Raw genomic sequence first — 24,950 nt, forward strand, 5'->3', positions numbered from 1 at the left:
TATATATATATATATATATACAAAAGTATGTGGAAACCCCTTCAACTTAGTGGATTCGGCTATTTCAGCCACAACCGTTGCTGACAGGTGTATAAAGTCGAACACACTGCCATGCAATCTCCATAGACCATCATTGRCAGTAGAATGGCCCGTACTGAAGAGCTCAGTGACTTTCAATGYGGTACCGTCATAGGATGCCACCTTTCCAACAAGTCAGTTCGTCAAATTTCGGTCCTGCTAGAGCTGCCYCGGTCAACTATAAGTGATGTTATTGTGACAGCTCAGCTCAGCCGTGAAGTGGTGCGCCACACAAGCTTACAAAACAGGATCACCGCGTGCTGAAGCACCTAGCGTGCAAAAATCGTCTGTCCTCGGTTGCAACACTCATTACCAAGTTCCAAACTGCCTCTGGAAGCAATGTCAGCACAAGAACTGTTCGTCAGGAGCTTCATGAAATGGGTTTCCATGGYCGAGCAGCCACACACAAGCCTAAGATCACCATGCGCAATGCCAAGTGTCGGCTGGAGTGGTGTAAAGCTCACCGCCATTGGACTCTGGAGCAGTGGAAACGCGTTCTCTCGAGTGATGAACCACGCTTCACCATCTGGCAGTCAGACAGATGAATCTGGGTTTGGCGGATGATATGAGAACGCTACCTGACCCAATGCCTAGTGCCAACTGTAAAGTTTGGTGGAGGAGGAATAATGGTATGGGGTTGTTTTTCATGGTTTAGGCTAGGCCCCTTAGTTCCAGTGAAGGGAAATGTTAACGCTACAGCATACAATGACATTCTAGATGAATCTGTGCTTCCAACTTTGTGCCCCAGTGCACAAAGTGAGGTCCATAAAGAAATGGTTTGTCGAGATCGGTGTGGAAGAACTTCACTGGCCTGCACAGAGCCCTAACCTCAACCCCATCGAAAACCTTTGGGATGAATTGGAATGCCGACTGCGAGCCAGGCCTAATCGCCCAACATCAGTGCCTGACCTCACTAATGCTCTTGTGGCTGAATGGAAGCAAGACCCTGCAGCAATGTTCCAACATCTAGTGGAAAGCCTTCAATGAAGAGCGGAGGCTGTTATAGCAGCAAAGGGGGGGACCAACTCCATATTAATGCCCATGATTCTGGAATGAGATGTTCGACGAGCAGGTGTCCACATACTTTTGGTCATGTAGTGTATATATGTTATGGGATGAATGGACATTGTGGACAGTATGTGGATAGAATATGTAGTGTACCTGAAGATTATGTAGGATAGAATAGTATATGTACAGCAATAGTTAAATAGGATAGGCCTTGACTAGAATATAGTATATACATATGAAATGAGTAAAATAGTATGTAAACATTATTAAAATGACCAGTGTTCCATGTCTATGTACATAGGGCAGCAGCCTCTAAGGTGCAGGAATGAGTAACTGGGTGGTACCCGGCTAGTGACAGTGACTAAGTTCAGGGCTGGAGTACAGAGCCAAAACAACAAAAAATGGGTCACTGTCCCAATCCTTTTGGAGCTCACTGTATATGACTTGCCCTGTCTATGCCCAAGGATTACAGCGACAGAATTGTCTCTCGGATCAGTTGTAATTGTGTTGGCCTACCACTATCCAGTACCTACCCAGTGTAGCCTCAATGTTTAAAAAACTCCCTCTGTCTGTCTGTGAACAGGGAACTACCTGATCATGCCATCGGGGAACCTGCAGATAGCTAACGCCACTCTGGACGACGAGGGGCCTTACAAGTGTGCTGCTTACAACCCTGTCACACAGGAAGTCAAGACCTCCACCTCCACTGACCGCCTGCGCATACGCCGTGAGTCACCATGACCAAACACGACCAAACATGACCAAACCCTCATTATGAGCATGATAAAGTGATGKGATTTGTAACATTGAAATACCTCTTAATAAGTTTAGAACAAGGCCAGTCAGACTTCATTGATAAACAACCCCTCCCTCCCTCCCTGTAGGTTCAACATCAGAGGCAGCCCATATCATCTACCCCCCAGTGTCTCGCTCCATCATGGTCACTAAGGGACAGCGTCTGGTCCTGGAATGTGTGGCCAGCGGCATTCCCACCCCGCAGGTCACATGGGCCAAGGACGGCCAGGACCTGCGTTTCCATAACAACACGCGCTTTCTGCTCAGCAACCTGCTGATTGACTCGGCGGGCGAGGGCGACTCAGGGACGTATGCGTGTCACGCTGACAACGGCATCGGATCGGAGAGCGCCGCTACAGTGCTGTATGACGTGCTGGTGTTCGGTGAGTTGGGCTGAACTTTGGGTTCAGTAGGATGATACTAAGATGAGGTGTTATGGAGGTTTGTCGGTTCCTGTTCCTCTGAAGGCCCTGTSTGATGACACGTATTACAAGTTGTGAAAGGATCTGAAACAGAGTTACTGTAGCAGTGAGGTGGGGTTAACTTGGCTTATGGAGTGGCTCCATTTGACGGGGTTTTCCGTGAGGAGAGACTTGACGATTAGACTGACTCCCGTTTGGCGAAGTGAGAGAATAGTGGGCGCTGTGTGTTTGTGTKTGTGTGAGCTTGGCAGAGCGTTGTTGAGAAACATAAAAGGGCAGGGTTGTGTTATTTAGAATGTGTGTGGAGGCAGAGCTCTCATAGCAGGACTGGATGAGTGTTTTTACACTGATTCAGTGTCAGTTTGGGCTGTGTGCTCGTCTCGTAGCAGCTGGCACTAATTAAAGTGTGAGGGCTGCTGAAGGGATAATGAATTCTGCCTCTTCGTGACCAGCCAACCATCAACTGACTGGCTTGGCCTGTCTCTGCACGGCACTCACTCACTCATTCACACACACACACATGATACTTGAACACACACGCCGCACGCCACCACCCATACAGACATACTTAATTAAGACTTAATCAAACTCACTCCCACACAACCATACAGCCAACATACAGACATATTAATTAAGACTTAATCAAACTCACTCCCACACAACACATACAGACATACTAATTAAGACTTAATCAAGCTCACTCCCACACAACCATACAGACAACTTAATTAAGACTTAATCAGCTCACTCCCACACAACCATACAGACATTAATTAAGACTTAATCAAGCTCACTCCCACACAACCATACCAGACATACTTAATTAAGACTTAATCAACTCACTCCCACACAACCATACAGACTATAATTAAGACTTAATCAAGCTCACTCCCACACAACCATACAGACATACTTAATTAAGACTTAATCAAACTCACCTCCCACACAACCATACAGACATATTAATTAAGACTTATCATCTCACTCCCACACAACCATACAGACATACTTAATAAGACTTAATCAACTCACTCCCACCACAACCATACCAGCTTAATTAAGACTTAATCAAGCTCACTCCCACACAACCTACAGACTACTTAATTAAGACTTAATCAAGCTCACTCCCACACAACCATACAGTCACTCACAATCAGCCATTATTCAAGCATATATGCTAGACATGACCTTACATTATACTCACAATACACAAACGAACCATCTCTGTCTCTGTAGAGCCTCCCCAGGTGACCGTAGAGCTCCAGCAACAGGAGGTGATGTGGGGGGAGAACGTACGCTTCAGCTGCCAGGCCAGGGGTAAACCCACCCCCTCTGTCGTATGGCTCCACAACGCCCGCCCCCTGGCCATGTCGCCACGCCACCGCCTGTCTGCCCGCGTGCTGCGTGTCATCAACGTGGGCCCGCAGGACGATGGCCTGTACCAGTGCATGGCTGAGAACGGCGTGGGCAGCTCGCAGGCCGCTGCCAGACTGGTCACCTTGCCAACCAGTAACCCGTCACGGTCAKGGAAGCTGCCATCCAGCCTGCGTCCCCTGAGCCCAGACAAGGTGCTGTGGGAGCAGGTGCCAGTGAAGCCCGGGGCCACGGGTAGCGTGCTGACCCTGGACTGCTCTGGGCTAACTGGGCAGATCTCTGTGGCAGAGGCCCCTGTCATCCTCAGCCAGCCCAGGACCGTCAAGGCCGACTTTTATGATCTGACCTGGAAACCTCGCCACGATGGAGGCTCTGCTGTGGTGGAGTACATCGTCAAGTACAGAAAGGTACAGGCTAGTTAACTCATAAACCCACATGTACTAATACACACACTGTTATGCTAATTCAGTGTAGATTTATATTTGTCTACAACTACATTTYAAGTTCAGGTTTTATTGTCACATCCATAAGTACAGTGAAATGCTTAACTCGCATGCTCTACCCAACAGTGCAGTAATCAATATTTAAATAGTACAACTAATAAATATGAAAGAAAATGAAATAGATATTATAAAGTTGTCTACAATGACATATGTCTTTACATGTCCTCACAAACTAACTAATGCCTCCTCTCTTCTCTCCATCAGATTGAGGACCCTCCAGGTGAGTGGACCAGCAGCTGTATATCTGGGTCTCTCCACAAGCTGACCCTGGCCAAGCTGCAGCCAGCCAGTCTGTACGAGGTGGAGATGTCTGCTAAGAACTGTGCTGGCCTGGGACAACCGGCCATGATGACCTTCAGGACAGGCAAAGGTACATTTATTTACCTATCGACTCATCAAAATTATTATCATAAATGCCCCCATGTTGACGCATTCCCCCGGTATTTGTGTCTTTTTGCTAATACTCTTGTTTCCGTGCCAACAGGTCGTAGGGGTCCAGGGGGACATAACGAGCCCCCTAAAACTCCTGCAGTACCATCACCTCGCCTCTCTCGTAAGTCCCCGCCCCCCTCTCCTACTGTCCAGTATGGTTGGAACATAGATGGAMCACAGTCACAACTCTTAATAGCCCTTTCAGCTGTTTCTAACATCCTGACAGAGTTGTTATTAAACTGTTTGACTAACTGTTAACCCCCTCACTTTTCCACTCTGTACTAACATGTGATCTGTCTTGATCTCTCTTTCACTTTTAACACTAAAGGATGAGCTCACAGTAAGTCTTTGTACGTTGTTTACGTTACCTGCTTGTGTCTGTGAGTGTTTTAGCTTTAGTGGTATTGAGAGTGAGTCTGTCCTTGTGTCAGTGTGGTTATGTGTGCATTAATTTGGACCAATAATAGATTTGATGTCCGTTTAACTTCTATCACTTTTCCACAGCTCCCGAGGCCCCTGATAAGCCCACAATCTCCACGGCGACAGAGACGTCTGCRTACGTAACGTGGATCCCGCGCGGTAACCGTGGTTTCCCCATCCAGTCATTCCAGGTGGAGTTTAAGAAGCTGAAAGGRAAGGGAGGGGGGGAATGGGAGGTGGCTGTCACTAATATCCCCCCCCAACGACTGTCTGTGGAGATCACTGGCCTGGAGAAAGGTGAGCTTCATCACCATCATCATCATCGTTATCCCTCATGACAAATGGCCTCATCATCATCCTCATCATTAGCATGACTGATTATCATCAACATTACTGTTTTAGTAATCATCATAATCATACCTATTTGAATAATGACTAAGTAATCAACATGGTTACCATCTGGTTACCATGTGTGGTCAGAGAAAGACAGAGGTTTGTTTGGTTATTTTAACCCGTGTGTGCTTTCTGTTTCCCTGTAGGCATATCTTATAAGTTCCGTGTGTTGGCAGTGAATGTGATTGGCGCCAGCCCCCCCAGTGTCCCCTCTAAGGCCTACACGGTGTTGGGTGGCGGCAGGCCCAACGAACGTCCTGTAGACGGACCCTACATCACTTATAATGAAGCCATCAACGAGACCACCATCATCCTCAAATGGACAGTGAGTGGAACAGGCTGTGTCCTTTATGTTTGTGTTGTCATCTTATACGTATGGCTGAAAACTCAAATTACTATCATTTTGTAAATATTCAATCTTTCATATATTTTCTCACCACAGTACACTGCCGTCAACAACACCCCTGTCTACGGTTTCTACATCTTCTACCGGCCGACAGACAGTGACAAYGACAGTGACTATAAGAAGGACGTGGTGGAGGGGGACCGYTACTGGCACTCTATCASTGACCTGCAGCCTGAGACGGCCTACGACATCAAGATGCAGAGCTTCAACGAGGGGGGAGAGAGCGAGTTTGGCAACGTGGTTATCTTAGAAACTAAAGGTAAGCAGATCTCTGTCTCTACCTGTATAGCCATCTCATTCACACGTGTACTCTCACAGAGAAACGCTAAAAAAGCAACATTGTTTCTAGAATGAATTTGATAGCCTGACTGTAATAAATGTTACATCAACTAAATGAACCCCTCCCCCCCCCAGCTCGTCTGAACCAGCGGCCCTCCCCGTCGGAGACGTCGTCCCAGAGACCAGAGCACTCTGGGGGGCCTGTGCCCCGTCCCAGCGACCTCCCCTACCTCATAGTGGGCGTGGTCCTGGGGGCCCTCGTGTTCATCATCGTAGCCTTCATCCCCTTCTGCCTGTGGAGAGCCTGGGCCAAAGAGAGTGAGTAGTGATGAGGATGATGATGAGGAGGAGGGTGGTGGTAGTAGTTGTTGGATCAAGTTCGATTTAGTCACCAACAAACTAGTTGTTTGAACTCAAAGAGTATCTCAAATATTCCCCCTCCTGAGGCCTCCTGAGTGGCGCAGCGGTCTAAGGCACTTGAGGAGTCACTASAGCCCCGGGTTCGATCCCAAGCTGTGTCACAGCCGGCCGTGACCGGGAGACCCATGAGGCGGCGCACATTTGGCCCAGCGTCGTCGGGGTTGGGGGAGGGTTTGGCTAGCGGGGATGTCCTTGTCCCATCGGGCTCTAGCGACTCCTTGTGACGKGCTGGGCACCTGCAAGGTGACTTCGGTCACCAGTTGGACAGTGTTTTCTCCGACACATGATTTGGCTGGCTTCCGGGTTAAGYGAGCAGTGTGTCAAGAAGCAGTGCGGCTTGGACAGATGGCTCTTGACCTTTGCCTCTCCCRAGTCCGTAGGGGAGTTGCAGAAATGGGACAAGACTGTAACTACCAATTGGGGAGAAAAAGGGGTAAAAGTACAAAAAAGTATAATTCCCCTCCCCCTTTATGACTTTGCTGATAGTTACTTTATTGAGGAAAAATGTACTGACTATAACTGTAATATGTGTTTGTCAGATGTATTGAAGCTATCTTAAGATGAATGCACTAACTGTAAGTCGCTCTACATCTCCTAAATGACTAAAATGTAACTGACCAATCCCGCCATTTTGAATTGACTAATCCCYTGATATATCAGCCCTGGAAGTCCTTCCATGTCTAACAACGGTACTTGTGTTTTCTCCCCTCCAGAGGAAATGTCAGACCTGTGTTTCCCAGCTGCGGCGTCCCCTGTCTCCTCYTGCCAGTACACCATGGTGCCCCTGCAGGGCCTGGCACTGGTCGGGCATTGCCACCTGGACCCCCACTTGCCCCCACCGCACGCCGACTACCCACCCATCGGACTGTACACCTCCAACGGGAAACACCATCCACCCACACACTGCCTGCCAGGACTACATCAGGTCAGACTGAGTTCCGTCCCCATTGGGAACCTAAGCTCGCCAAGTTCGTGTCTTGTGCTTCTCACTGATAAATCCCTGTTGGGAGCATATCAGTTTTGGGCACATTGTTTTTCATGAATAACAGAAGTCTAACTGATGTCTCTTGTTTCTGTTGCAGGAGGATGTGGAGTATGATATGGAGTGTGGCACCCTACTAGCACAGACCATGTCAAACGGACACGTCCCAGTCTACCACTACTCTAACAGGTAGGTACAGGACTGTTCTCACATCCTCAATTTCAGTCAGTCGGTCCGTCTCTGTSTGTGTATGTACACATGTATATAGAAGCATTCTCACCCAAACATGTCCCTCTATCAGTGAGCCTGAGCATCATGGGGAYGGAGAAGATCACTGCTTTCTGCCCGATGACTCCACCCTCCAGCTACTCAACACCTCAGAACAGCCAATCAGCAGTCAGGACCTGACGGGGAACGCCCGTTTTTACAATGGGGATATCATAAAGGAGAATGACATCAATCAAGGTACAAGTCCGTTCTCACAAAACTTTAACATTATGCAACTTATGCATTTACCTCATGCTTAAGGAGCTATGAACGTGTGTTATGCCCACTGCAGATTTCAAATGACCATTTTAGATGAACATGTATTATATTCCCCTCTGTCTGTGTAGACCTACCCTGCTCTCCCTCTCCTCTGCTATCACTGGAGGAGGACTCCAAGGCGACAACCTCAGCAGCTACAACGCCAGAATCCCAAGATGCACTTCCACTCCAGGAAGTGAACACCCTCCAGAGTGAAACACCGCCGGTAGAACAAGGGACGTCAGATTAAACGGACGCTTGAAAAAACGCTATCAGAAAAACAGAAAACACAAAGTATTTATTTTTGTATCACAGATATTTATATATTTATGCTTTTGTACATACAAAAACGTTGTTTTATGCTGTGTACAAGAATATGTTCATATTGAAAGACACTTATCTGTGGGTCCTGTTGCTACAACCAGGACAAAGGGAGTTTGTGTTATCACGCTGTAATCCTACTCTGTGTTATAAAGACAGATCTGTKTTCGTATATATTAATGTCTGCATTTCTTGAGGAGGAAGGGGGAGTATTTGAATGTGATTCCAATCCTGGTGCTGATATAAGTCACAAATGAAATCTTCAACAGAATGTGGATGAGATACTACAGGATAGAGAGAAGTGCCATTCCACTGTTTCTCTGACCAGGCATCCGCAGCACATCTACCAGTCTCCTCAGTCATTCCCTGTAGAATTCAAATGTTCCACAAGTCAGACATCTGGTTATTATACTCTCCTCAGCTGGAAATAAAAGACCAATGGACAGGGTTGTGCTGCTCGGTAGAGGCGAATGGAGAGCAAGCATTTGGACGAGGTACTACCTGAATATGCTCAATGATAATGCAGATTGGACACAACCCTCATGTATGTTGTGATGCAGTGTTGTGTATATACTCCCACTTCAGTCCTGTTCAGTGTTGTGTATATACTCCCACTTCAGTCCTGTTCAGTGTTGTGTATATACTCCCACTTCAGTCCTGTTCAGTGTTGTGTATATACTCCCACTTCAGTCCTGTTCAGTGTTGTGTATATACTCCCACTTCAGTCCTGTTCAGTGTTGTGTATATACTCCCACTTCAATCCTGTTCAGTGTTGTCATAATGGTGCGACTCTCAACGTCTTCCGTTTTGTATAGAAATAACTGAGAAATATTATGCATTCTTCATCATTAACAAAGTATTAACGAGCGTATGCAACTTCAAAGCATTCTGCCTTTTGTTATTTTTACAGTACAGAGATTTATATATTGTATAGTTATTTATTTTTGGGAGCATGATTTCTTTTTTCTTATCACTGAATGGGAAAGATTCTGGAAGTTTTATCTGCTCCATTTTATTTTAGACAGAAATGACAGTCTGTTTACTGTTTATGCTGGCCACTATTCCAAACGACTGTGCCTTGTGAGGGAATCCGACTGGTGTGTCACTATTATTCTTCCCTCACAGCTAGGTGCATCAGTATTAGCCTTCCCCACGAGGCGTCTGAGATCAAAATGAAGGAGTTCCTGAATCTATAACCCATCTTTATGTGTGTAGACATCATGGTTACACAGGCAGAAGCACTATTGCATGTAAATAAAGCTTATAATGACATTTCCTTGGTTGTTTTTGCGTTTCATTTTAACCCTGTTAAATGGTTTGCGGTTTGTACGGAATTGAAATAAGTAGGTGTAATCACAAAGATTCCATTTCAGATTCATCCCTCACTTGATTTGTMCTTCRCCCAACTGAAGGCCCCTACAGTACKGTGACTATTYARGAACGGAAACTGATGACAACTGGACATTTACAGACAAAGTTCTAATCAATTAAAAAAATGTTAATAATCAACTTTATTTATTTACAGATACACACATATCAAAGTAACAATTATCATAAGAAACTTATTTACAAAACATCTCATAAATTCTGTACTGTACACCCTGATTTTAAGTTAGTAAATTTAAATTTGAGAATTTTGTGCACATGTTTTTCAAATAAATCCTCTTTTAGAAGTGAGTCAATGAAAGTACAAAACTCTTCATATAATTTTACGAGCAGATAAGTCGTCACGTCAGACCTATTTGCAAACCATATGGTTTACAAGCTTAATTTCCCCCATCYTAGTCATAGGAGTGCCTGATCAGTGAAATGCTATGACTTCAGTAACTAGGGCATCCGCTGCCATGTTAGGGTATCAATAGAACAGAAAGTTAAAGTATAACACTAACCATAAATAATATCAGAAATACCATTCAGCTGACCAACAGAAAAGATCACCAGCCCTTCCACCCGCTTTAATCCAAACAGAAGAGTTGAAATCCTTTCAATTCAATTGGCCATGGCATGACATTACTCCACGTAATACAACTCAATAAATGTTTCATCTGAAATGGAATCAGAACATTCCTGACTGCCACGTTGGCACGACAACACCTTAAGTCCCCTCACCTACACGGCAGAGCTCCCATCATGCCCCAGGATATGGCTGATGTTGTGGGCGAGGCGGTTGGGCTGCTTGCCTGAGTCTGCAGAGGAATTGTTGGAGAGGGACAGCAAAGGGGACATTGGCATGACAGAACCATCAGGCTGCATCGCCGTGGCGATCTCAGGGAACAGCGAAGTGAGGCTGAAGTTGGACAGGTGTGGGGTGATGCCAGAGGAGTTGCTGATGGGCATAGGGGGCATGTCTGAGAGTAGGGGGAAGGTTGCCTGGGCGAACCCTACGGAGCGCGGGGGAGACAGGATGGAGCCGAAGCGGTTGTTGAGGGGGGCAGAACTGCTCTTGTCGGCGCTGGGGCTGGTGAACATCTGGTTGGAGAAGTACTGGATGGGGATGTCGCTGGCCAGGCTGGGGTGGGCGGCAGGGGGGTAGGAGGGGTAGAAGGAGGGTAAGGTGTTCTGCGGTTCTACGGGGAGCAGGGCCGAGGGGCGGGAGGAGTTGGTCTGGCTAACAGGGGGGATGAAAGTAGAGTTGGCGTTGATAGGAGGGAGGTTCATTCCTCCATCCGGCATGAAGGAGAAGCCAAAGTTCTGGGCCAGGTGTTGGTCAGGCACCAGGTTGTTGTCCCCGGCGACCTGGGCACTGTCTGCCATAAAGCGAACGATACTGCTGCGCCGCGCCTCACTCCCTGACTGTTGTCGACCCAGCAGGTGGACGTCAGGCTCAAAGGGGTTCCCAGGTCTCAGGCTGCCTGACCGTGGTCGCTCTCCAGGCCTCAGCTTCCCGCTCTGGGCCTCCTGGGTGATTTGGCGGGAGCGCTGGCTGACTGCGGTGGGCGGTCTGGAGGAGGCTGTGGTGCGGCCTGGCTCAGAGCTGCTGTGGGGGGTAAGAGGGTGGGGGAGGCCTGTCCGTACCCCTGGGTGGGTGCCCATGTTCCCACTACCATGAGGAATGTGGCCCTTGTTGCCCTCCCCAAGCCTCATAGCTGGGGCCTTCTGGGTGGGAGGAACACTGGGGCTGGATGCTTTAGCCTGCATGTCCCCTGCCAAGTTGCCAGAAACACAGCTGTACTCCATACTGACCGGAGGACAGCACTGGACTGCCCTCTGGTGGTCGTTCTGCTCCAGGAGACTCTGCATAAAACTTTGATGACACCCTTCCTGGTCCCGGGTAAGACCTGGAGCACCAATCTGCACCCCCTGCGTCCCAGGATGGGGTCCACTGTACCCCCCACGGGTTCGCCCATCCCCTGGAGGCCCCGGGTTCATCCTGAAACCCCCCTGCTGGCCTCTCTGAGAGGAGGGACCTGATTTAGGTGTCGTGTCCTCAAAGCCCCCCAGCTGATGCCCCCCTTCAGCACCGGCCATTGTTTTAAACGGAGGACACTCAGAGACCCTCTGGACGTCTGCAGAACCTGGGTGGTCTGGGGGCAGCCGGCTCTGAGGGTTGTGTGTGACGTTGCCCTTCACTCTGGGTGTGTCCAGGTATCCCCGTAGGTCTGGCTGTTCCTGTGTAGTACCGCGGGTGGCCTGCAGATGGAGCACCATGCGCTGCTGCTCATCACTAGACGAGCCCTTCCCAATGAGGGCCTCTGCAGAGTAGCTGGAGACCCGGTGGTGATCCTGGCGCGGKGGGGCACAGCCCAGGTCGGAGGGCTGGGAGGCAGGGTTGCTGGGCTGGGAGGTCAGGTGCTGCTCCAGGTTTCTAGAGCTCATCAGCCTCTGCATGGTGCTGTGGTCCTGATCAGACTGAAGGGAGGGGAAAGAGAGAAGAAAATAATGGATAAAAACATACAGAAAACAGACTTCATTCTAAATCATCCTAATGGAGGGCGTGCACATGTTTTTAATGTATACCCAGAGCCACAAAACAAGATAATAAAATCATTATCATTATGTATTCAACACAGCCTCAGTAGTTCCTGTACCTTGAGGTGTTCCTGGGCCAGGTGGCTGCTGTGGTGACCTCTGGGTCCCGCTGGTCCTGGCTGGGCCTCACAGCTCTTCTCCTGGTGCCGCGACCCAAAGTGCTGCTGCTGGATCTGTTGCTGCTGGAGGTGCTGGTGTCTGGAGTGGGAGCTCTGCTGCTGCTGTTGAGGGTGTTGTTGTAGATGTTGCTGCTGTGACAGGGCTTGTGGTTGGTGCTGTTGTTGTGTTTGCTGTTGGTGCTGTTGTTGTGACTGTTGTTGTGACTGTTGCTGGTGCTGCTGGTGTGTTTGAGGTTGTTGTTGATGTGATTGTTGTGACTGTTGATGCTGGTGCTGCTGAACTCCTCCCTTCTCCTGGTGGTGTTGTTTCTGACCCCCACCAACCAGCCCCCGCTTCTTCTGGACCTGCTGCAGCGCCCTCTGGTGGAGGCTGTGGAGCTGTGCAGGGTCAGGCTGGATCAGGTGGTGCTGGAGCTGGTACAGGTGGTGCCTCTGGTGCTCCTGTTGYTGCTGCTGCTGCTTCAGGTAGGGGTTCCCCCCGAGGTGTTGGCCTGGCTGGGGTGCACCATGCTGGGGGTGGCCATGGGGCAGGTGGAGCACACCTGGTTGGTTGTGTTCCTGTGTGTGCAGCTGGGGGGTGCAGTGGCTCTCGGTGGGTCGGAGCATTGTATTCATGAAGGTGTTGCCCGAGAACAGGGTACCCACTCCGTCTGGGTTGATCCTGGTCATGATGGATGAGGTGGTAGGGGGTAGCTGGGGTACCATCATCTGGCTGTGGTCCAGGGGTTTGACCTCCATGCGGCCCACGTTAGAGGCCGACGAGCAGGTCTTCTGTCGCTTGTTACTGCTGGACAGTATCACATCATCCTGGGCTGGCCGCTTGGACAAGTCCTTGATGTATCGCGGCTCACCCACCCCCACCTGGGGCCTCATCAGGGGGGCGTACTCGTTCAGCTGGACTGAGCCTGAGAAGGGAGGAAGGACAGGGGTGGAGTTTTGGGAAACATGGGCTGAGTTCCCTGCAGGGGATGGGACTGAGCCCAGCTGCCCAGCCAGACTGRGGGAGCCTGGGTAGGCCTGCTGCTGGCTGGAGCTGGGCCGGATCAGGTTGTTGACGCTGAGGGTGCCGGAAGTACCAGACTGGGCCTGGCTCTGGGGGTGAGAGTGGGACTGGGAGAAGGAGATGTTCTGTGGATGTCTGACTGCGGATGTCTGATCTCCAGCCTGGCCCCTAACAGACACCTGTTTAGCCACTGGAGTCTCCATCTGTTTGGTGAGCTTTGTCTGTTGTCCAGCACCCCTCTCTTTGCTGTTGGAGGCTTGCTGGGACTTGGAGTTGGGTTCCCATGCAGGTGTTGGGGTGTTTGTTGAGGTGGAGTTGTCCACGGTGCAGCCCCCCACCCTCCTCCCGGGACTGTCCTGCTCCAACATAGCCAGGATATCAGCCTGCTCGCTGGCAAAAGTGAACGGTCCAAAATGACCTGGCGAGGAACTGACACTGTGGCCTGTGGGAAGCATAGACGCCACAGAGAAGCTCCTTCCACCACCTGCGCCACCAGACATGAGCGAGTCAGTCTGTCTGTTAGGAGCCGGAGGCTGAGCCATGGGTTCGTGGTCTAGCGCGTACACCTGCTGTGGGAGAGTGTAGTCCATTCTAGAGGGAGCAGCATCACTCCTCACGCTCGCTTTCTCCATCGCTGCGCTGGGGTGGCCCTCTCCCTGAGGTTCCTTCTCCCTGCCTGACACCGCTGTCACTTTCAGCTCAGCASGATGGGATGGTGTGGAARTGGGCATGGTCATTTGCTGGGTCGAGGGTCTGTTATAGGGGACCCATTTCCTGTATTCTGATGGCATGGTCATGGGGACTGTTACAGAGGGTGAGGCAAAAGACAGGGCACCGGAGCAGGGGGTTGGAGTGGAGGGGCCCGAAGGAGAAGCCATGGGCTGGGACTGTGTCTGGGTTGTAGGCTGAGACTCCTGGCTGTTGGCTGCCTTGGTCTGACCCTGTGATGACRAAGTGAGCTGAGCAGACTGGAGAGACACCACTGGTCTACTTCCTATTGAGTTTACAGTGCTGACTGAGGGTTGACATGCTACTGAAGACATCACACCCGTAGACCTAGATCTGGTCACCGTGGAACAGGCACCGGTCACCATAGATCTGCTCTGTCTAGAACTGCCATTAGTGGTAGCTGATCTAGTTTGCACAGTGCTGATAGTAGTAGTGACCGGCTGTCTGTTCTGTGTGACTGTAGGTCTGAGGTGAGTGGAGCTGTCACTAACGGCGACCGCAGGTTGTTGACTCTTGAGAAGAAACAGTTGAACTGGCTGTAGTCTGAGGTGAGTGGAGCTGTCACTAACGGCGACCGCAGGTTGTTTACTCTGAGAAGAAACAGTTGAACTGGCTGTAGGTCTGAGGTGAGTGGAGTGTCACTAACGGCGACCGCAGGTTGTTGACTCTGAGAAGAAACAGTTGAAGTGACTGTAGCGTCTGAGGTGAGTGGAGCTGTCACTAACGGCGACCGCAGGTTGTTGACTCTGAGAAGAAACAGTTGAAGTGACTGTAGGCTTTTCTGCTGCAGAAGTGACAATAGCTAGACTCACAACACTAGTGATAATGAGTTCACTCTGTGTGGAGCTAATAATAATACTACTACCACTACTAACTGCTGCAGTACACGGAGTGACACTTGTCACAGAGGTTTTACTCTGTGTGGGGCATTCACTGGAGACAGTTGGTCCACTATATGAACTAGTAGTCACACTATTACCTTCAGGAGAGGACAGTGTAGAGTTGATACTAAGCTCAACAGGTCTGGTCTGTGCTGAAGCCTCACTAATACTAACTGTGGGTGTGTTAGCTGTAGTGCTGACAGGGAGTGGCTTTGGCTGAACTGTCACAGCAACAGAGGATGGGATTCCCTGAGGCACAGTGACCTCTTGTTCCAGATGGTCCCCTGTTAAAGCCACTGGCTTCGCTGCGATGGTGACAGGCCRTCCCTGTTTGGGCTCCTTCTTCCTCACTAACTTGGTCCTCTTGGTGGTGGCCCTCTTAGGTCTGGGCACTRAGGCTGTGCCAGGCTGTCTCCACAAGGCCTTCCCTGTACCCATCGCCAGCCCTGGTCTGTGTGGAGTCACACTGGGGATCTGGATCTGCCTGATGGGGGAACTGTGTGGAGCTGCTAAAATGGGGACAGAAGATAACTTCTGCTGTGGCACTATAGAGTAGGATGGTGGGGCAAGGGTCAGCTGGACGTTACTCTGGGTGGAGATGCACGACGGCATGCCCTGTGAGAAGCTCTGGTTGAGACTGCTGAGGGCTTCCAGGGTGTGCAGAGCCATGTTGGTGGTGGGCTCCTCAGCGGTGCTGGGCTCCTCAGCGGTGCTGGGCTGGATCAGCTGGAGACTGCTCTGGCCACCCTTACAGCCTGACTTTGAGGTCTTCATGGGCTGCAGGGCAAACACCTGCCCGTTCACAGTGATGGTCTGAGGGTTCGGGGGAACCGGGGGGGCTTGGGGTGTCTGGGTTTGAGGGACGGGACGTGGTAGAATGTGAACCAACTGTTTACCCCCAACGATCTGTTGCCCAGTGGTGGAAGTTGGGCAGCTGGTTGCGACAATCTGATTGGGCATGACAGGTGCTGTAGTGGGCACCATGCCAACCTGAGGGTTCTGAGGAGGTGCAGGTGGAGGCTGATTGGARGCCTGGATGATGACGATGTGCTGACAAGGCGTCTGATTGGTTAAGTCGTCCCTGACAACCGACTGGGCTRAGCAGGGATTGGCCTGCTGTAGGATGACAACACTCGGGTTGTTAGTGTTCTGGGGAGTCGTTACCCCAGCAACTGCTGTCCCAGTAGGGTTCATTTGCAATACCTGCATGGTCTGGAGGAGGGGCCTAACATCTGCCTGGGGGTGGGCTTGAGCCTGGACCTGAGGAACCATAGCTGGTTGGGGTTGAGTCATGAGGACAGTCTGTGGATGGGAGGGGACTGTTGCCTGTTGTTGTACAGCAGGTTGAGGTTGTGAYATCATAGTTGAGTGGGCTACCACAGCAGGCTGGGGCATTATGGCTGACTGAGGAAGGACAGTACACTGTGGCTGGGAAGCCACGACTGGCTGGGCCTGGTGCTGGGCCAGGATAGCTGGCCGTAGCTGGGGTTTCCTCTGGATGGAAGGATGGGCTTGGATATGGGCAGTGATGGGTGTCTGGGGCTGTGTGGGTACCTGTGGCTTCATTTGAATATGAATGGGTTGAACTGATAGTTTAGTGCCCACAATCTGTTGGATACTCTGCTGCCCAGAGGTGCTAGTCTCTGGGGTGGGGAGTGACTGGCAGACAGGTTGCACTGTGTTCCCAGCCAGCTGTAAGGTAGTCCAGGTGGTCTGTGTGCTCCCTGCTGCACTGGCCCCGAGAACGGTTGGGCTGCTGTTGATAGTCGTATAGCTCATAGTCCTGATGGCAGCGTTCTGGGTGGTTATGACCTGGGGAAGGGCTGTAAAGCTGGGGACAGGATGGAGCGAGAGTGGGGTGTCCAGACTGGCTGCAACGGTGAGACTAGGGGCTGGGGTGGCAGGCTGGGGCAAGGCTGCAGTGACCGTGGGGAGAGGGCAGATACCCTGGAGGGTGATGTAGGACACAGAGGGGGGTAGTTTGTGGGCTAAAAGTACCTCTTCTACACACTGTTCCACCAGCTTGATGCCAGGTGTAGACACTATAGGGGCTAGGGTTGCCCTAGGGAGGAGCGGAGGGGCAGAGGAAGGGAMACTGACGTGCTGAAGAGCCCCGAATACCCTATCCCCTACTGTGATGTCACAAGACGACTGAACATTCCCAGCCTCGACTGGTTGCTTCCCCAGATCGGAAGCTGGACTAGGTTCCTTCCCTGCTGGACATATCACATTCCCATTGGAGTAGACAATAATTCCTTTGGGGAGCTGGTGAGTGGGCGTTACTTTGGCGACCTTTGCACAGCGCAGCTTTCCCTTCCAGTGGACGGTGGGGTCGTCCAGGAAGTTGATGTCGTGGGCTTTGAGCAACTCAATGTAATGGCCGCTCTCCCTTCGCAGCTCGTCCAGCTGACGCCGCAGCCGTCGGATCTCCTCAACTGCAGGGATTGGAGACAACAAGGATGAGTGGTCGTCAACACAGACTCTCAAACACCTGTATGTAAAATGTACGCAAAAACGCTAAATGGCATATATTATCAGTACCTCACACAGGTAGGTTCAAACACTATGTAGACAGACTGGCACAACTAGACGTGTACGCTCAAACGCTGTAAAATGCAAGCAAACAAATAGGAAAATGCACTGTCACGCCATACTTATTGTGAAGCACACAAAATATCTCACCTTGTACTCGTTCTCCCCCTTCGAGAAGCATGGCGTCATTTTGTTTCTGCAGCTCACTTATGTAAAGGTAGGCCTGGTCCAGGATCATGTTCTTACTCTAAAGACGAAGGGGATGTCAGCATGGGATTTACATGGATACTGACACAAGACAAACACATACAGCAGGATATCAACAGGARCTACAGCCTCAGACCAAAGGATAAATATCACACCTTGAGAAAAGAACCGAGCCCGTAAGTTCTATGGTTCGGTGCAAAAACACACAAAGGAGTGTGTGTGTGTGGCTGTGTTTACACAGACAGTCCAATTATGATCTGTTTTGCACTAACTGGTCTTTTGACCAATCACATAAGATCTTTTCAGATCAGATATTTAATTTTTTCATTTAACCTATAAATAACTAGACAAGTCAGTTAAGAACAAATTCTTATTTACAATGACGGCATACCCCGGCCAAACCTTTCCCTAACCCTAATGATGCTGGGCCAATTGTGCGCCACCCTATGGGACTCCTGATCACGGCCGGTTGTGATACAAATCAGGATCGAACCGGGGTCTGTAGTGACGCCTCTAGCACTGCGATGCAGTGCCTTAGACCGCTGCAAAGCTCAGGATTTTTAATAGCTGATCTGATTGGTCAATAGACCAATTAGTGAAAAAAATATCAGAATTGGGCTGCCTGTCTAAACGCAGCCTGTGTTACCTGCTTAAGTGCCTGGGAACATGGTAGAAGGTCCCCAATACGGTTAATTCCAGCATTGATCTTCTCTTTTCGCTGTCTCTCAACTTAAGGACAACCAAACAAAACAAAAATAAAAACTTAGTGAGTCACTCCCAGGAAATGCTGGGAAATGACAGAAAAWGCCAAACTACAACAACAATATTTCACCTGCATTGTGAGATTCCTTGTTTTTCTTCTTTCTGAAAGAGAAAATGGATAAAGAGGTTAGACAATGTTGTGTGCCTGAAAACTTAAATACAGAAGAATTTATTTGCCCTTACCGTGGTTTATGGCCAGGAGTCTGGTTCTCTGTCATCTCTGGCATCCTGGCCTACTCGACTGCCTGTATAACAGGCACTGGTCACCACGCTTGCAGGCCTACCATCAAATCCCTTCCCTGGCCGACCTGCAACCCAAACACAAGAGACCAAGGAGTGAGGAGGGATGATGACTAGACAAAACACTTGATTATAAATATGTAACAGATGCACACTCATGAATAAGACACGGCTGTTCAGCAACAACAGTCCTCCCAAATGCAAGTAGCCCCATGATGTTAACAACTAATTTGTAAGGTCAGACATGAGCCACACAACAGTTTTGTTATTAAGCATTTATATTGTTGTAATTCTGTGATAATCACCATCTACTAGTTAGCTGTGTTTATTCTGAATAACACTGTACTGCATCTATTTATCACAACAAGAAGGGACGAGATGCGGAGCGTAGACCCTTGCCAATAATCGGGTCGTTGGAATTAAAGATACTGTGGCCTTACATGTAAACAATGAGCTTAGTCCAACGCTGAGCGAGTCGGTTATCCCAGTTAGCTACCTGAAAATAATGAATTAATATTATCTGACATGCTGTCTTGAATGAAATCTATTGGGGGCAATAGCGGTTATTCTTGGAGAACAAGCGTGATGTTGGCAAAGAGTGAGTTGACCCACAAACATCCCCATTTTGAACCTAACTTACTTGTTAGGTAGTTAACGTTAGCTCATTAGCTAACTAGCACTGCTATCATGGTGTTAAAGTAGGTTCGCATAAAATAATTCGTCTTTTGAAGTATGAATTTGAACGACTGAAATAAAACACAATATTCATACTCACATGCACAGTACATGGGATAACAATATCGTGGAAATATAAACACTCACCCTCCAGCTTGCTAGCTAGCAGTGTTAGCTAGCTAGGCTTCACATCAAGCTTACTTGGTGAACAAAATAATGCAATCAAAAGACCACCTGGAAAAATTGTCAAATCACCCTTGTGATTGTCAAATCACTTTTAAATTGGGRAAATTGTTAAATTAATTAGCTAGCAACTTACCTGTACCTTCCCCATTTTGGAATTTAGTTCCTGTCAAAACTTTGGTTTTCCCAGAGAGGAAGAGGCCCAACTCGGCGGAAAATCTGTCTCCCTCCAGCAGGTGGCGTATTTAGTTTTTTTAGAATGGAGGTCAATGAGTGTCTAATTTGCTAAACAAAACAATTAATGTCTTATTTGCTTCGTGAGGTTTATTTGATATAATATAATGCTTAAGTTGTTACGATTGTACTGATATAAGTAGGACACGTGACATCTGTGGGGTTTTATAAAGGTTTTTTGACATGCTTAACTAACTATAAGCTAGTAGGGCTTCTTATGCATTAAAGTTTGAATTGCTGACTCTTGTGAACCTGCATTTTCCATTGTTCTCACTCTTACCAGTGTTCAGGGCCTAACCATGAATATCAGCCTGAAATGTGTGTGTGTTAAAGAGAGCGCTGTACTGTATGAAATATGTGTGTGTATGAAACAAATGTATCAGTAGTGTGAAGCTGTACTGTGTGACCGAGACTGTGCTAATCTTAGAGAGACACAGGAGGGGGTGAATCATGAGACTGCTGACTGTGGTGTACCTGTCTCTTATACACATCTAGATGTGTATAAGAGACAGGTYTTATCCWGCSTGATGAAACATTGAACCCGTATATACGGAAATTGTATTTGCCATTTATTAACTTTTGAATTAAACAATTATTTTAACCAAGTTCAGGTGTACTATTGTTCCTATCTCAGTTGAACTTACGCAACCCTAACACATCCCGGCAACTTTGAGTTGTCTCGAGATRGCTATTCATGACATGAGGCTAGTAGCGCATAGAATCTCTCTCCATTGAATACAGGCGGTTGACGTTAACAACCCTCATCGAATATTCAAAAATAATTACAAATTGGATGGCTGGTCGTTATGCTTCGTTAGAAGAGGGACGCAAAAATGGTCGTACCAATCGGCATTRCCGGACAAGAAAGCGTTTTTTTTTTTATTAAAAAGAAGAAAGCAGGTGACCGCAAAACTAAGACAGCACGATGGTATGCGTTGCTATGGTAATTTCAGTAAACAAATCACTGCTAAACAACATCYGGTAGAAAATAATATGGCACACGTCAAAATATGAGATATTTGAACTATGGCTGCAAGTCCCGTCTACGGTGACGGCATTTACCATCGTGCTCTCATTGAAATACGATCCAAACGCAGCATTAGTTACTTTTTCATGTTTTGACCCAGTCTTTACATTCTAATCCTTCGACGTTGCTATGCTAAACAAATCATTGGCACGTTAGCTTGCAGCGAATCAATGATGAGACAAGAACTTCAATAAATAATGATTTAATAAATATCCAATAMGTCATGGTATGTTGCGGGAGTAGTTTCCCACAACGCCCTCATCAACCAATCAGCATCCAGGATCCAATCAACTCTCAACCTAACGCAAAATCAAGTAGTAAGGAGAAAGAGGCGTAGGTAAACTGAAACTAATTGGAATCAAGAGATTCGGTCTATGATCCAATCAAAATATGTACTGGGTCATACTCCTGAAATGTGATTTGAAAGATTGACGGCTCAAGCAGGATCACTGTACAAACCATTGAAAGTCAGATTTGAGCTGGTTGTACAATAGTGCATTTTTATACTCATGTATTTGGACTTCCTGCTGTAGAGCAAATTGCCCCTCAGGGATAATAAAGATTATCTGAGTATAAGGAGATGATCAACATTCCCTCTGAAATACTCTTGTGCAATATGGACTAGTTTCAAATAGGCTTCTTCATTATGCTGTTTTCAGTCTCCATATCCCAGTCTTGAACGGTTTAGGATATACAAAAAATTCAACATGAACCCACAATGCAAATAGTATTTATTTTATTTAGGTGGTTAAAAAGTCTTACAATATAGAGCTCCAGAAAATATAAAATTCTTCAAATTAAACAAAACATGCTTTTACAACAGTGGAGTGGGGACTACTCTCCCAGCATGCAGTCGGCAAGGTTTCTCCTGGGCTTCTGGTTCTGAGAGGCCCACAGAGGAAACTCCCAAACCAACACRCAACCTTCCCACAATGTTGAATAGATGGTCATGAGTGAAGCGCACAGAAAGGTTACTGGAGAAATGTAGTTGACTTGGTTACAACCTCCTACTAAAGGTTAGTCTCGGTACCAGACAGTACTCAGGCTAACTATAAAGTGCCAATCTAAACAGAAGCATCCACAACAAACTCATTCATGCACTCCACCAAGGCAGAGMGCTCTCCATCTTAGCCAGTCAATTGAACTGCTCTAGTCCTGAAATGGAGATACAGTAGATTGGTGCCACAATTATTGTAAATACAGACTGGGTACTGAACCAACCCCCCCTACTGGATGTCGTGTTCCATCTTTGTACTTTGACAAAAACATCATCCTCATCTTAAGACACCAGTTCTATCCTTTGATCTCACACCCTGATCTCTGAGGGTTTCCTGAACTCTCTCACACAGCATCTGKGGCAAGCCCAGGAGAAGCCCTGAGCCAGTTGGTATTTAGAAAAAAAGAAAAAAAAAGAGCTGAAGAGAGAATTAAAGATGGGTTGAGAAACAACCATTCAGAAACAAATAGGAGAATCCACTCCCCCAAATCTTCCCACACCTTGAAACTGTTCATCAATTCTCATGCCCATTCTATGAGGGCGCTCATTTCTCCTTTCCCCCCCTGGAGTGGCGTCAGAGCTTTAACTTCACGAAGAAGAATTGCATCCCCTATGCAAGTCTCACACTTCGCATATTGCCAGAAGAAACAGGAAGTCTCACCCACTAGTAAAAACTTCCCATAAGTCCCTGGGCTCGGGTGGTGATGGGCTGGAGTTCAGTGTTATTGAGTCACCATGACGACTCAAAGCATCAATAATGTTGCCAGTTGGGGACTTCCTTCGACAACGATAGTCTCTTACCGTACATTTTTTTCCTATTCAGTTCTATTGTTTTTTTTGTCCAAACACCGAAGATATGTCCTCTTACCTTTATAACCGCTTTTAAAAACTCAAACACAAAAAGTATGATTGGCAAACACAGAACCACCCCCCCAACATTTCTAAACTGTTTTAAGTCAGCAGCTTTTCTGAGCASTTTTGGATTCTGAACCCTTAGTTTAGTTTTTTTTAAATATTTTATTGGGACTCTTTTTTGCAAAATAAAAATGGCATGTGTTTTTTTTAAACTTAGATTTTTTGTTTCTCTCTTTTTAACATCCTTTGAAGTGGTGAATGTGTCGACCCATAGGCATCTGTCACAGTTCTGTTTCTGGGGGAGGCGGGGCACGACGAGCTCTTTCCGGAGGCTGCAGCCCCTACTCGGTCTTCTGCAGCTCTTCCCCAGGGGGCGCACACGGGCTGCGCAGGCTCTTCTGAAGCACGTGGGCGTCTGCAGGCTCTATCCTCTTGTAGTAGTTCTTTTTCGTCTCGATGATCTCAAAGCCAAACTTCTGGTAGAAGTCGATGGCCGACTCGTTGCTGATCTGCACGTGACTGTCAGATGAGAGAAGGAATCCAAATCAAATAACATTTTATTTGTCACATGCTTCATAAACAGGTGGACCAACAGTGGAATGCTTAGTTACGGGYCCTTMCCAATAATGCAGAGAGAAATAATAGAACAATTATACCACAAGGAATAAATACACAATGAGTAATGATAATTACTCATTATAATACACACAGGGTACCAGTACCGAGTCGATGTGCAGGGGTACGAGGTAATTGAGGTAGATATGTACATATAGGTAGGGGTAAAGTGACTAGGCAACAGGACAAATAATAAACTGTAGCAGCAGCGTATGTGATGAGTCAAAAGAGTTAGTGCAAAAAGGGTCAACTCAGATAGAAGCGTGTGAATTAGGAGGTAAGGGATGACAAACATTTAACTGACCACTGAGGATGCATCTCAATAGCAGGGCTTTTCCTCCATCTGCACTGATGTGAAAACAGAAATGGTGAAAGCAATATGGTGYATATACTATGCCCATACCAGGCAATTGCTTTCACCTGTCCAGTTCTTTCACATCAACACAGTGAACAGACATGAGAAGAGTCCATTTAGAAATACTGAGATGCACCGTAAAGAGCTTACAGACTAAGCACCAAAGGTAACAGACTTCCATGGGAGTAGGGTGGCAAATCTCAGGCAGCTAGCGCCGTGGTTCGTGGTCCTCGCTCCCGTGAGCGGCGTTGCTGGCTTGGCACCCGAGACGCCAAAATATGACATTAGCTTAAGTCTTAAGCAGCCGCTGCACATAGTTGACCAATGAGCGGAGTTGTCAACCAATTAAACAATGTTTTAATGACAACATTCAAGCTGACAACCGGAAGCGCTGGTCTCTACATATGGTAGGCGGATTCTCTTGTGGTTTGATTGCCGTTTACCGTGGCCCATCTGTAAGCGCCTTACGACGCAGAACACAGATCCTTCATTATAGACTTACAGGTAAATGTTGTCAAAGGTGCCATCCTTCTCGCAGATGTTTAACACATGGTTCAGCATCTTTGTTCCTGGTCACAATACAAGACAGAAGATCAGGAGTTTGACAACATGCAACACCAGTGACTAGCTCTGACTTGGCAGATGGTAAATACATTTCCCCTCAATATAGTAGCTATGACTGATATGTGGTTGTCCCACCTAGGTAGTTTAAGATTATGTATATAATTTTTAAAATTATATATATATATTTTAAGCATGTAAAAAAACTGCAAACAGCATGAGAGCATACAAGTGAATATGGTGTGAAGCTGGCTATTGTCGATGTACGAAAACAAAAGATCTGCGCCGTACCTATGCCTAACCTGCGGTAGGGCGCTAGGCAGCCCAGTGTCATGATATACAGTCTCTTCTGGTTCTGAGAGTGGTCCACTCTGCAGCACACTGCCCCCACCGCAATGTCATTGAAGTATGCTACAAAACACAGGGGTCAGAGRTATTACACATCAGTGCCATGCAGCATTTTCTCATAACACTCCATAAGTAAACCAAAACAAGTGCATCAATATCAGACTACGTCATTGGGCAAGCCCGTCTCGTCTTACCTAGCTTGGCGAGCTCTCCCACTTCGAGCACGTCCTTGTAGAACTTGTCATTGTAGCTGACGGGAAAGATGACCTGGTTGAGGCGTTTCAACTGTTTAATGTTGTG

General features: G+C 47.9%; 3 protein-coding genes and 1 long non-coding RNA gene across 5 annotated transcripts in view; 1 reads left to right on the top strand and 3 right to left on the bottom strand.

The window, feature by feature from the left end:
• Positions 1-9,634, top strand: part of LOC112070187 (brother of CDO) — a 57,154-nt gene extending 47,520 nt beyond the window's left edge. For both annotated transcript variants that reach the window (XM_024137601.2, XM_070438864.1), the window contains exons 5-17: positions 1,670-1,813; positions 1,971-2,264; positions 3,540-4,084; positions 4,385-4,550; positions 4,665-4,733; positions 5,117-5,329; positions 5,572-5,750; positions 5,868-6,090; positions 6,246-6,428; positions 7,244-7,455; positions 7,613-7,701; positions 7,814-7,977; positions 8,127-9,634. In XM_024137601.2, coding sequence (XP_023993369.1) covers positions 1,670-1,813; positions 1,971-2,264; positions 3,540-4,084; positions 4,385-4,550; positions 4,665-4,733; positions 5,117-5,329; positions 5,572-5,750; positions 5,868-6,090; positions 6,246-6,428; positions 7,244-7,455; positions 7,613-7,701; positions 7,814-7,977; positions 8,127-8,287 — 2,642 coding nt within the window. In that variant the 3' untranslated portion in view covers positions 8,288-9,634. The remainder of the gene's footprint in view (positions 1-1,669; positions 1,814-1,970; positions 2,265-3,539; positions 4,085-4,384; positions 4,551-4,664; positions 4,734-5,116; positions 5,330-5,571; positions 5,751-5,867; positions 6,091-6,245; positions 6,429-7,243; positions 7,456-7,612; positions 7,702-7,813; positions 7,978-8,126) is intronic.
• LOC139024252 (uncharacterized) lies at positions 3,148-3,531 on the bottom strand. The gene is made up of 3 exons (XR_011475532.1): positions 3,397-3,531; positions 3,289-3,321; positions 3,148-3,241 (listed from the first exon to the last, which is right to left on the bottom strand). It is a non-coding gene; the product is annotated as an uncharacterized lncRNA (long non-coding RNA).
• Positions 9,635-9,845: 211 nt separating the features above from the next.
• On the bottom strand, positions 9,846-19,875 carry LOC112070188 (basic helix-loop-helix domain-containing protein USF3-like). Its single transcript, XM_070438865.1, has 9 exons — positions 19,795-19,875; positions 19,241-19,296; positions 18,744-18,868; positions 18,631-18,662; positions 18,445-18,527; positions 17,742-17,838; positions 14,903-17,494; positions 12,387-14,665; positions 9,846-12,207 (listed from the first exon to the last, which is right to left on the bottom strand). The coding sequence occupies exons 3-9, from the start codon at positions 18,785-18,787 to the stop codon at positions 10,468-10,470; spliced, it is 6,867 nt and encodes a 2,288-aa protein (XP_070294966.1). The 5' UTR covers positions 18,788-18,868; positions 19,241-19,296; positions 19,795-19,875; the 3' UTR covers positions 9,846-10,467.
• A 2,864-nt stretch (positions 19,876-22,739) lies between these two features.
• LOC112070189 (N-alpha-acetyltransferase 50) lies at positions 22,740-24,943 on the bottom strand. The gene is made up of 4 exons (XM_024137603.2): positions 24,845-24,943; positions 24,594-24,713; positions 24,244-24,310; positions 22,740-23,290 (listed from the first exon to the last, which is right to left on the bottom strand). Exons 2-4 carry the CDS (start codon positions 24,634-24,636, stop codon positions 23,113-23,115), a joined length of 288 nt encoding a protein of 95 aa, XP_023993371.2. The 5' UTR covers positions 24,637-24,713; positions 24,845-24,943; the 3' UTR covers positions 22,740-23,112.
• Between the last annotated feature and the right edge of the window lie 7 nt (positions 24,944-24,950).

Source organism: Salvelinus sp. IW2-2015, unplaced genomic scaffold (assembly GCF_002910315.2).
Source record: "Salvelinus sp. IW2-2015 unplaced genomic scaffold, ASM291031v2 Un_scaffold1252, whole genome shotgun sequence".
Classification (NCBI taxonomy): Eukaryota; Metazoa; Chordata; class Actinopteri; order Salmoniformes; family Salmonidae; genus Salvelinus; species Salvelinus sp. IW2-2015.